Source organism: Lissotriton vulgaris, unplaced genomic scaffold (genome assembly GCF_964263255.1).
Source record: "Lissotriton vulgaris unplaced genomic scaffold, aLisVul1.2 SCAFFOLD_1488, whole genome shotgun sequence".
Classification (NCBI taxonomy): Eukaryota; Metazoa; Chordata; class Amphibia; order Caudata; family Salamandridae; genus Lissotriton; species Lissotriton vulgaris.
In genome coordinates this window covers 362,353-375,617 of record NW_028251114.1, presented here as the reverse complement: position 1 = coordinate 375,617, position 13,265 = coordinate 362,353, and the positions used below count along the sequence as shown (strand labels likewise).

The window sequence follows — 13,265 nt, the reverse complement described above, 5'->3', positions numbered from 1 at the left end:
CAAGGGTAGATTGGCATGTGATCAAAAATACTCCTCTTTTTTGCCACATATTCGAGAAAGCAGCCATTCCCCCCTATCTCCGGCAAACATAGCTACTGCTCTTGTGGCGGAAAAGGCTTTTGATAAAGTTTATAGGCCCTTTCTTGAGGCGTTTTTGGACTGTTTTAATTTGGGTTAATCCTTCTCCTCAATGGTTATGTGCCTATATGCTGGTACTATTGCTAGAACAGGTTCTCCCTGCTTCTTTTTCTCTACACCAAGGCACTCGTCAAGGCTGTCCTTTATCTCCCCTGCTATTTTTTCTGGCGATAGACCCGTTGTTGGTTCTGATTAATGAGTCTTCTGATATCAAAGGTGTCACTTTTAGATCGCATACATTTAAAACAGGCACCTACGTGGATGACATACTTATTTTCTCAGAGAATCCTGACGTAACGATCCCCAGGTTAATTTCTTAGTTCAATCTTACGCAGAATTTTAGGTTTGCACTTTAAATAAAGATTATGCCTCTCAATATTCATTATTGCTCTTCTTGCATTGGACAGTCCGGTCTTCACTGGAAACCAAAAATGATAAACTATCTGTTTTTCTAGTAATCTCTCAGAGTCCTTGGCTGATAATGAGAAGAAGACCTTAGATAACATTAAGGATCTTCTATTCTCCTGGTTCCCGAAATTTATTTCACAGTTGGGGAGATTGGAAACTTTGAAAATTATTATTATGCTACTTGTGAATTTTTTGGCTATGATGTTTTGTGAACGATTATCTACAAATTATTATCCGGGTCGATAAGCTATCTTCAAGCTTTCCCGGGACTAATAAAAGACCTAAATTGAGCCTTAAGAAGCTCAGATGGACACAACTAATGGGAGGTTATGGGCTCCCTAAGTGGTTCAATTATCAGACAGCCTTTCTTGTCGCACGTTGCGCATGCTTGTTGGATACTCAGTCCAATAAAGGAGTTTCCTGGCTTTTTATAGAACGCCACTTTCTCACCATGCTCACTACTTATGGCTCTAACAATGAACAATCTGAAGCCATCTCACTCCACCCGTATCTTCTGACAATATTTGCGCTCTCAAGATGGATCTAAATCCTTGGCCCTCTCTATTGAATAACTCAGAAGCTTCAACCACGGTTTCAGGCGAAGTGGTCCCTGTTTGGGCAACTGAAAGAATCAATGGGGTACCCGAGTTGTTGGAGGATGGAATCCCACTATCCTTTGCCTCACTACAGGAGAAATTCTCATAGTCTAACATGGATTTCTACAGCTTTTTAAATATCAAAGCGAAACTCAAAATTAGATAACATGCACCCTTCAAGTCTCCTTGGAGGTCACTTAGCATAAAAAAATTACAAAGCTTTCCATAAGGCATTAGTAACATCCATTTCACCTTTTCAAAAATGGTGGTCTAAAATTCTTTAAAGGTCAAATCTCCCCCACCCCCATTCCAGACTACAGTTGGGCACTTACCCCTAAAAATATTAATAGAAATAAAATGTTTCCTCCTTAATCGCAGGCACTATTTTATACAGCACATTTCTTAGACTGGAAACTTTATAGAATGTTAAAGCTAAAGTTAATTTAATCTGAACTTTGCTAGTCTTGGAATGAAGCTACTGATACTCCTCCTCATATGTCCTTGACATGTAAACACCTCTCTACTTATTGGAAAGAGGTTCATGATCGACTTACTGTTTTTGGAGTTGCCTTTCCTGTAACTGTCCCTCTAATTTTACTGGGCCCATATGCACTGAACCCCTCTTTAGACTTACCTGAAAAAGATATTGCATTATTGGACCTACTGTTGACGGTAGCAATCAAAGTTATTTTTTTAGATTTGAAAGTGCTACATAATGTGTCCTTTCACACATGGTGGGTATAGGTCACTTACCTCAGAAGTACACATAGGAATTTGTCACTTCCTTCTGACTTTGCTGTCCCTTCACAGTCAATATGGTACACCCTTGATAACTTTATGTCCAGAGCATAGTGGCCCCTATCTTACTATAGGTTTTCACCTAGCGCAAATGGCTGTTATTTTCCCATCGTAGCTGTTATTTTCCCAAGGCGCTTACGCCCATCCCTTATCCCCCCCTATAGTTTTTCTTTCCCTATTTTATTTTCACCCAACTTATTTTACCCATTTTCATTTTGCTTTTCTATTGTTATGCACATGTTATCCTGTTGGCCTATTGACCTTTTGCTTAAAATTATATCTGATATGCCTTTTCTTTTTAGGTCTCGTGGCGTTAACCGCGCAAAAGCACAGTCACGGCAGAGACCTTTTGTCAGCGACACAGCTTTCCAGGAGACAGGAGCTGGCCACACGCATACCAAAATCTGCGATTGGAGCAGGCCGCGCGCGCGAACTCGCACGCTGGTGCCATCTCCAAACTCCTGGAAAGCTCCACCACACAAACAGCCACACCTCCCCCTGCACGCATGCGCACACACAGACACACACACGAGCGCACATACACACATACAGAGACCCCCCCCGCCGCCGCACACACGCGCACACACAGAGACCCACACACAACAGCGCACCTACACACACGCACGCACACACACATACAGAGACCCCCGCCCCCCCGCCACCGCCGCACACATACACACACAAGCGCACCCCCCTCCCCCCTACAACTATGCCCCACTTACCGCCATTCTGGAATTCTGCAGCCTCCGCGGGGCTCTCCCTCGGGCATGGGAGCCCCGCTCTCAGGCACTCCGTGGGTGCGTGCGTGGGCTTCCGAAGACGGAAGTCCCACCCAGGCACTGTACGCCAAGAATAATATCCGGACAATGCTAAAGTTTAGTGGACACCCCACAAGTGACACAGCAGAGAGGGGGCGCGTCAGGGAGGTGGCTTCAGGAGAAACCCAGGGACCGAGAGTAAAATATTCAACTGGAGGGAAAGGGGCGAGGAGGGAGGGGGCAGCTGAAGCAGGGGGCAGGGCGAGGAGCGTGCTGGGCATTAAACAGGGCCTCAGGGACGTGCACCATTCGTCTTTTTAATATGGCGGTTTCGATTTTTTGTGTATAAGAAATTGGACACAAGAGGTCGTTCACGTAGTCCTTCTTTCGTTTTGACGCCTGAAATGGTCATTGGAAAGGGTGGGAGGTTAGGCAGGGTTTAGGTGACGTCACATGCTAGGCCTCCTGCTGGAAGCCGCAGACAGCACACTTTGGTCTGCAGTGATGGCAGAAACGTACCTGGTGTGGAGTTTTGAGGAGCTAACCCAGACAGCCTGTCTGCCCCGCGCAGCACATTGAGGAGCGGAGGCTGTAGCAATGGAGGGAGTGTTGCGCCTCCAGAGGCTTATACTGGGCTGCCTGCTGATCCTGTTGTGGGTGAGTGCTGCTAATGATCCAGAGAGAGTGTCTTGGTTGCGTGGGGCAGTGATAGCTTGGTTCCCTGGGCTCAAGTGACTGTCCGGTAAAGTAGCTACTATGGACGCAATATGACTGAGAATTTTACTACTGTCTTCCTCTTTCCAAATATTTCTTTTTGTGTCCTGATGTATTAAGGCAGTCTTTTTGTATTGACCATTGACTGATACATTTTCTGCAGACGCACCAACGACAACATCTACTACATGAGTGTCAGATTGTAAAATATTAATACATGCTTTTGTGATGATTGCTATTCAACTTTTAATTTTTACAATGCAGGCTATACAAACAAACCAAGATCTTAAATGACCGTATGTTCGTACTAGAGGCACTATTTGCCTGAGGTGCATCATCAGAGCTGTGTGAATAATAACTGCCGGCAGCCCCGTGCTGAGGTGCATCATCAGAGCTGTGTGAATAATAACTGCGTCAGCCCAGTGCGTGAGGTGAATCATAAGAGCTGTGTGAATAATAACAGCTGTGAACAACAGCATACTCTTGCACACACTCTCACTGCTCACCAAGTCAAAGTTTACTAAAAAATGTATGCAACGCATTGTCATACACAATGCCAATAACTCAAACTTTAATGCTGCGAGACCTATTGCATTGTAAATGCTGGTTTCCTTTGGTATCCAAGTTTTATTTTGTGGTGCCATTAAGTTCTTGCATTATCTTCAATTACAAAAAACAATTTTGGAATATATGTTTAGATTTTTTTGGTACTGTTGACATTTACATGGAAGGCTGTCGCTATAGACCGTATGGCACCTCATGGTCAATTCCTTATTTATATGTTTGATCGATTATTATTGATATAATTCACTGTGTTTGGCATCCTTACAGCATATTGGGCCTCTGTTGCATGTATGGTATACCTTATTTCATTGTTTCCCTATTTTCGAAAAAGCTCATTAAAATATACGGAGCCCAATAATACAAACGTAGATTCTGGGGTTATTTTCTTTTATGACCGTGTTATTTTCCTTAAAGAAATGAAGGAGTGTTGGTGCACTGTGTGGTGATTAAGTGTTAACATGGATTACATGTACTGAAGCAATAGATCTTACTATACCATTACGGTGTTTTGGAAACAAATCTTCTGAAATGTAACAGCGTGACGTTGCATTAGAGTCTACCCATTACCTCAGGTAAATTGATGCAGTGCATCCGTTTATTGTGGTAACACAACACTGAGCATGGAGCTCATGGAGTCGCCAAACGCACTTCTCTGGGGGTTATCTGTTAATATTTCTTAGGAAAATAATTGCTCTACACCTCGTAACAAAAAGAACAATTCCAACAGAACAAAACAAACGAATAAATCAAAATATTTCACATTTTCCACTCTTGAGGCACAATTATAAGGTAGCAGATGCTGAGAGAAAATGTGCTTACTGGGTAAACGTTATGGTTGTATCCACAAGGTAGACATTTGTCAACAGAGCATGAGGTGATCCGAGTCCATAGCGAAACCAAGAGAACGCCAATGCTGACCAATCGCATGAAGACACACCTGTGGATAAAAATGCCGTTACAAATTACATGTACACTATTATATATGTTACATGATGATTAAATATTTACTCTAAGGTGTGCAACATTCGTTTTTCATTACTTTATAATAAACTACCCAACTGAAAATTGACAATTATACTGCGGGGGAAAATGAGAGCGAGCTATGCATTAATCAGAAAGTCAGTAGGTCTGGCTTTAATGAGCTAACACGTGCAAACAGCATTTGTGAATTCCTGCTTTTGCGAATGTAATCACATTAAAGACACCCCTATGGGCTTTACAAGTCTTTTTTAGGTTCTTGGCACAAACGATATTGTAATCTGCCATTATTCCCTGCTGGCTCACAATAGACTTCGTCTAAATCTCCAATCTCATTTTTGTTGTGTTATCAGAATTTATAGCACATGCTTCTACCATTTGCCTGGTATTCATCACACTATGCACAGTCTTTCAGCAACAATTTCTATACACCAATTCAATATTGCCTATTGTCATACTGGCACCGTAAGTCAGTACTAGCTTCTTAAAAAACGATACTTTGGATCTTGAGACGTGTTTCACTCTTAACATTCAAGTATAAGGTTGCCCTTGAATCCTACCTCCACAATCATGTTGCACGGATCACTTTAAGCCCCCTCAGATGTAGTTGGAAATATTCTAATTGTGCAACAAAAAAATGATTCAGATGCGGCGCCTCAGAGAAATAACTTGACTAACCATTCAATGTTTTTCTTGTAATGTATATTGTGATAGATCCATGGAGGTCAAATCACCAAAATACCTGTGGTAGTGAAAGCCATATCACAACTTTTATCCCACCCACCTGATGACATCACAGGAAGTGACATCACACAGCCTATGACCTTAGTGACAACACAGGGAGTGACGGTCTGCAGACTACCCCCAACCATGCCACTGGAGGGGACATGGGGGGGTGGATGAAGTCAAACTAATAATGTAGGTTTGTAAACAAAGACTGGAGTCTGGTAGTAATACTGCTGCAAATTCCACTTACATTGTTTCTGTAGTAGCAGAGTCCGTTATGTAAGACACAATGCTAAAATAAGATTCACATGGTACAGAAGCTGGTAACCATGGCTCTTGCAATGATAAACAAGCTGGCACAGTGCCAACTTTGCTGTGCGACTATTCACAGTAACTGGTGGACTGGAATTACACTATCCTTATTGAAAATGATGATCATTAGAGGTGCATAGACAACTTGGCATGCAGTGCATAACTTAAGTAAATCTGTCAATACAATTCTCTTAACTGACTCAATGCAACCCCTTCTATCCTCAGAAGGGTAAACAGAATGAGTGTTTTCTTACCGCTTTTGTGCTTCATTCCAGTAGTATTATGAGTGCCAGTGCCGGGTCTATTGAGTATACGTACCCAGCTTCTAAATGAACTAGACAGATCACGTTTCCATTTATAAACACCGACACCGGCGACAAAATAGACCCGGCACTGGCACTCATAATACTCACGGAATGAAGCACAAAAGCGGTAAGAAAATGCTGGGGAGAGCACAACGCCGTTGATTTATTTTTTTGTAGTAAGCATAACAAATATAATTGAGACCTTCACAGACTGTGGGGTATTCTACTATCTCTCTGAAAGGAGAGACTTTCACCCTTTTTTTCTATGGGAGATCACTCACATTCTCCCACCTCCTTTTTCTCTCTGGACGCACCTATCAAATGACAGAGATATACATGGAAAATGTTATCTCTCACTTGCTTTTATGTAAATATAATTACTTGATGTACAAATAATGACTATGAGATAATTTATCTCGCAATTCCAATATTTTCAGTATTGTATTTTTTCCCAGCCCTGATGAAGTCGTGGGTTCCTGCCCAATCGACGAAACACGTGTTGAGCGGAAAATACTGCCCCAGGACTCCAGAAAATTGGGAGCGGGGGTGAATTTTCCTTCAAAAATATTACTGGAGGAACAACAATACTACAAACTTAAAATTGGACTTTAACAATAATCTCTAATCACGACGGAGATCATACATTTGGCTTATTAGAAGAGCCCTAAAGATATTAAGACCGAGATCGAATAAAAGCTAATCACCCATGCCACGTGAGGCTGGGACGGAAGTATAACCAGCCAGAAGGCATAAAAGCTTGCAAGTTTCTAATATCAGCCCTGATGAAGTCGTGGGTTCCTGCCCAATCGACGAAACACGTGTTGGCTGGACTTGGGGAAAGCCTTAAAGATTAAATGAATCACATATACAAACTGATTTGTATTAATTTTGTGAATTGAAATTACTGCAATAACTTTTCTGCTGAATAATTTTCTGTTGGTGTGATAGGATTGTACATATATACTAATATCTGCAGATTACTGGTGGGTAAGGATGACAACCCATACCTAGGCACCCAACGACATAAAAAATTACTAGTGCAGTGGACAAATTTTGCCTATATAGTGTAAAGCGCCATAACCACCCAGAACAGTCATCCTTCCATATTCCAAGAATGGGAAGTAATTTATTAAATTAGAAGTGCGAGGTAGATTAACAGGAATTGAAAGTACTCAATTCAGTCCTGTTAAAACTTTGCTATTGTGTTCCTTCATTCCTTGCTGTAGTCTGTATCGAATGAACTTGCTGCGTTAATGAAGATTTCTCGGGTGGGGGCTTTAAGTGTGAGAGGAAGTAGTCTGTAAAAGTTTCTCGTATTATTTTGGACTGAATTAGTCTAAGAGAAACTCTTCCGTCGTCAGAGAATTCCTGAAACTATACTGCGTGGCCCTCACATTACTAAGAAAAAGATGGAAAGGAGGCAGAAAGAAGATTTTATAATTGGAGGTGTTGCTGCAAATATCTACCACACGTCCCAGAAACCTTGCAATAATATTCTTCGGCATAGGTGTAGTCATGCGGCATAATGTCACTCTCGCACTTAAGCGAATAAGGTTAATTTAATCACTGAAAAGATCTCCCCCCCCCCCACACACACACACACACACACACACTTCTCCAGGCAGCTTCATCCAAATACCCAGGGTTGGAGCAGCTCCTCCTTAATGGCTTCTCATTGGTGATAAAGGGATGGTCGCAGTCAGACACTTCACGTACAAGCTGAGGGTGAGGGCATCTTCCGGAGACTGAGCAGTTGGGGAGTAGGTGCAGGTGTCAGTGTTATAGGTTTCCGATTCGCACTGCTCATAGCCATATTCTTTCAATGGCCTCCTGTTTTACACTGAAGACTAGAGCTGAAAGGAGGTGACGACTTCAGCATGCAAAGGAACCCCGGCAGCCTCCTGGGAGTAAATCTGAGTCAGCAATTACTAATTCTAATGTAAGTGACTGCACGTTGGCTGACATTGATACATTAACTGTGGAGGTGGAGACGCATTTAAACGCCAAAACACAAACATCCAATGGCAAATCAGCAAGTGTGCAGGATATGTTCAGAAAGGTTAAAACATCATCTGCTGCTGTATTAGTACCATTTTGAGGAACCCATCATCTGTGCCCTTTGTAGTTTTTGACCGCCTGGAGTCTACAAAGCCTGTCCCAACCCAGCTCTGTATAAAATCAGCTATAGTGCGACAACCCTTCTCTCCCAAAATTACTATTGTTTTTGGTATACCGTGCCCAAACAAATTTGCTTCTCTAGCTGCCAATGGAGACGGTGACCAGCTACTCTCAAAGTCAGTACATTCTTACACTAATAACTGCTGTTCAAACTGAACAGGTTATTAATCAAGCGCCCATGTGCACCAACGAGCAACAAACATTTAACCTCAAGTTGGATCCTCTTAAGGGTTTATTTTCCTCTTTGATAGCGCAGGTTAATATTTTACAATCTTAAATTTTGTTACTGTGGATGAACATGCTGTGCGGGGTCCTTAGGGTATTAACAAAAGGCGCATATAGGTCCAAAATCTATTACTGGAGAGCACTTACGGTCAAGTATTCAGAGCTTGAATCAGAGGCCAGTAGCAGCTATGTCTTTCATCTGACTAGAGGGGAGGCAATAGCTGTTTAAATGTGCATCTATTCAGTACAGAATATATTGAAAAAAAATAATCCTTACTTGTGATTGTCTTGAGGCCAATACTCAGGGCATGGATACTAGCATCACCTTCCCCAAGATGTTAGAAATAATCCCCAATTCCCCCAGTACAGTTACTCTTGAGAACTACAGTGTTTCCCAAGCAGGCATCACTATGCTATCCTGGAACTTAGCTGGAATTCAGCAAAAGCGGGTAGATTCTAAATGGATGTCATACATTGGCGATTGTGATATGTGTATGTTTCAAGAAACATGGGCCGCTGGAAAAGTGTTTTATAAATGAGTTTACAAAATATAGGGTGGAAGCTAAACCACCAGAGGAATCGGAAAGGGCTATTGGTGGTTTACTAACTTTGCTTAAGAATGATTCTTGTGGCTCCCACACTTTATTGCAAATAGATTGTCCTAATTTGATGTGGTAGTAGTAGTAGTCATTTTATTTGCACAGTTAATTAAAACCAATGCAATACGATACAAAATATAAAAAATAAAATATAAAATCACATTTGTTTAAAACCATCGTAGTATGAACATTGATGTTCTGTTCTTCATAGTTATAAAATCATATCAGCCTTTCAATTATCACTCAGTATTTGAAATTAAACATGATTTGTGTTACAAGACAGGTTGGAATCAGGTCAATTCAAGATTCTGGCCCAGGCATTTTTTCCTCCACAGCCTTTAAACATTTTACAAGGCCGCAGCTCAGTTGAGGGTCCTGAGATGAAAAACAGGTTAGTACGGCACTCCTTCGTGTACGTAACCCAAACCGAATAAATGTTGTTTTAAAATAAGTTTCCTCTCCTCTTGCATTTTCTCGCAAGAGCATAGTAGGTGAATCATATCTTCTTGTATATGACCGCATAGCCGGCATGGTAATCCTGCTTTCTTTTTTAACCAGTGCGGAAAATGCTGGGTACAGGCAGCAGCCCTAGTCTGTATCTTAAGAAGCACATTTTTGTCATAGCCCAAGCCCAAATAGTTCTGAGGAGCTTTTACCGAGTAAGAATTCAAAGTCATCCAAGCGTTCGTTCTTTTTGAAAAAACTGTTTTATCTTGTGCCCACGACTGGTGTTTGATAGATTTCTTTACCAGTTTATTGAAAGTTTTGTGATCTAAGGAGGATGCCCAAAGCTGTTCCAGCCCGGTGTTTACAAGACTTTTTGCAAGATATTTGGCTGCAGGCGAGGTCGAAGACTGCTCTATCTCCCTCCACAGATATTCGTTCAATGTTCCCTGTGCAGATTTCCTCACTTTGTCCCATACACAGATGTAGGCCCCCTGGCGTGCCACGAGCTGCTGTTGGATGTCAAACTCCAGCCTGATCTGTGATGGGGAGGTCCACTTAGGAAGACTAAAGATGATTCTGTATGCGGCTATGATTGTGCTGTCTAGTATTGTTGCATCTCTGCCTCGTAGAACCTCACTTCCATAGGTGATTGTAGGCAGTAGTTTAGCTCGGATAACTTGTACCAATGGTGTTAATGATGGACCAGATAGCTTATTAATCAAGGTTTTTAAAGCAATTGCCAGAGCTATCCCTTTGCCTTTGATGCAAGACCTTTGTGCACTGAATCGGCCGCCGTTGTCAATTTTCACGCCTAAATATTTATATATTGACGTGTTTTTAATGCGAGATTTGTTCCAGAACCACGTTAAGGTTTTTCTTTTTCTTTTAATGATGGTCATAGTTTGAGTTTTCTCGAGGTTAACTTTTAGATCATTTGCCTCGGAGTAACTGAGTGATGTTCAGGAGTCTTTAAAGCCCTACTTTAGTGTGGCTTATAAGAACAATGTCATCCGCATATAAGAGGCATGGTATATTAAGCCCTCCTAGTTTAGGGGCATGTGAGTTGCAGTCAATCAAATATGGCGCCAGGTCGCCCAAAAACAGATTAAACAATGTTGGGGCCAGGATGCAGCCCTGCTTGAGGCCATTGTTTGTCGGTATGCGCCTAGACAGCAGTGAGCCGTCCCCCACCTTTATCCGTATCCAGGTCTCCGTGTGCAGGTTTATTACCAGGTCCAGCAGCGGTTTTGAGATCCCCCAATTCTTTAGTTTTGACCACAGGAGATTCCGGTTGATGTTGTCGAAAGCCACTTTATAGTCTATGTAGCAGAGATGTAGTGGCAGTTTTTTCGTCTCTGCCTTATCTATTAGTAGGCCCATGGTTAGGATATTAGTCTTCGTGCCCACTGTTTTAACAAAGCCTGTCTGATAAACGGGTATCAGCGATTTCTTTGCAGCCCATTCCTGTAGTTCCTCCAGCAGTAATCCTGCGCAGTACTTCGCCTCATTGTCTATTAGGGCCACTAGTCGGTAGTTTTGGGGAAGAACCCTGTCCCCTGCTTTATATATTGGGGTTATAATAGAGCCCTTCCAGGAATCTGGCAAGATGTTCGAGCACCTGATTTGCAAAAAAAAGGGGTTCAAGAGCTGCTGCCCAGTAACCTGCATCTTGCTTGAAGAGGATTGGGGGATCCCATTAGGTCCCGGAGCTCCTTCCCTTCTACCTTTTTTAATTTGGCGTTCAATGCTGCGTTGGAGCTTTGAGATGTTGGTAGGTTCGTATTTGTCCTTATTTTTTGTGCACAATTGGGTTTGTTGTGCAATGTCAGCATTGTCGACTATTCTGGTATCTGATGTAGATAGGACCTGGTTTGTGGGTGGTTCTTGATTAAAATGCTGGTCAAGATAGGATGCCCATATTTCCTCTGTAATGTTTGATGAGACCCCCAGGTTTGCCGGACGTATCAGCGAGTTAATGGTTTTCCGAAACCTTGCCCCATCATTCTGTTTAGTGTCTGAGTGAAGTTTTGCCCACAAGTCGTCCTCTGTTGATTTGGTTGCTTCCCATTTCAACTTTTTTAATTTGGATTTCAGTGTCCGAAGATGATTTTGCTTTTCCTTTTCATTGGGGTCCAGCTGTATTTCCCTCATTAAACGGTATATAATTTTTTTTGATTCCTTAATTTTTCCTCTGTGCTCTCGTGATAGGTTATCAGTTTTGCCGATCTTTGCAACTGCTTTGGGCTGTGTTGCATAGTTCGACATAGTGATTGTGAATTGTTCCCATTTTGTGACCTCATTTGGTCCAGTGCGCTCCAAATAGTGTTGTTGTGCACTTCCTATTAAAATTTCACCCATTGCTACTGAATACTTAATTTTTTTAAAGTTAACAGTATGAATAGACTCTTTTGGGGCGTTTGATCGCTCGAGTGTAGGTTTCACAATATTCAAGGCCATTTCCTGAGGGCAATGGTCACTGTCAAGTTTTTTTCCCTATCTGGAACGAGGTTATATAATGAAAAAGAGGTAGTGAAATAAAGGTATAATCTAATATGCTGTTTCACCTTGTAGAATGATTAGTTGGGGCTGGCGGCCTATCTCCCGCAAACCTACCATTTAGGGCTTGGATATTAAAATGTTCCAGTTCTTCGAGTGTCTGTGCTCCTAATTTTGTTTGCTTGGTTATTTGAAGTTTCTCTTGTAGTGGTAGGTCCCAAGATGTGTTTTGAGCTAAAATTGCCTCTTCTTGTGGCGTACCCATAAGGTTGAGGTTTAAATCCCCTGTAAGCACAATATTAGTTGTTTACCTTCCCATAATGCATTCCTCCAAGAAGTTGTATAATTCCTTTTTTTTTTTTCCCTTTAGGATGGATGTAGGCATTGATGAGCATGCAGTCACTATTGACTTTCTCCTGACCTTGGGGTGCTAGGGCCCGCTTAATTGCAAGATTGGCTTGTGAAGAAGAGCCGATTTCTTCTATCCCGACAAAACTAGTGACTGCTACGTAAATCGCTAATCCGTCTTTGAGGTGCCAGTACTTAGCTGACCTTTTGGCATCTGTGAAAAAACGTAGGTATCCTTGAAGATGTGGAGGTTCGGCTAGCCATGTCTCCTGCAGGGCCACTATGTCGAAAGATCTTATGTAGGCTACAAATTCTTAATCCAGCATTTTGGTTGATAGACCATTGATGTTCCAGGAGCATATGCACAGTTGGTTTAGCGTATGCTCCCGGGGGTTTTGGTCGGTTTGTCAGTTGCTGTTTTTTATAGTTCTCACAATCCGTCTTGGATCTTTCAACTCAGTTGAAACTACCCTGTCCACTCCTAACCAGCAGGTGATTTCAGTGTTCTCATTGCTACCTATTCTACATGGCCCTGCCGCGCCTCTAAGAACCGAGTTTCTGTAGCTGGAAGCGTTGTCCCTGGGCTCCAGCTTTACTTCTGGGTACAGAATGTCCGGGTATCTTGGCTTTGTATGTGGTTTTATCGTGATGCCCCAGTTCTTAAATACCTCGGCT

General features: G+C 42.2%; 1 protein-coding gene across 2 annotated transcripts in view; it reads right to left on the bottom strand.

The window, feature by feature from the left end:
* LOC147663023 (transmembrane channel-like protein 7) overlaps positions 1-13,265 on the bottom strand; it is a 496,357-nt gene that overhangs the window by 163,085 nt on the left and 320,007 nt on the right. For both annotated transcript variants that reach the window (XM_086950725.1, XM_086950724.1), the window contains exon 10: positions 4,796-4,913. In XM_086950725.1, coding sequence (XP_086806851.1) covers positions 4,796-4,913 — 118 coding nt within the window. The remainder of the gene's footprint in view (positions 1-4,795; positions 4,914-13,265) is intronic.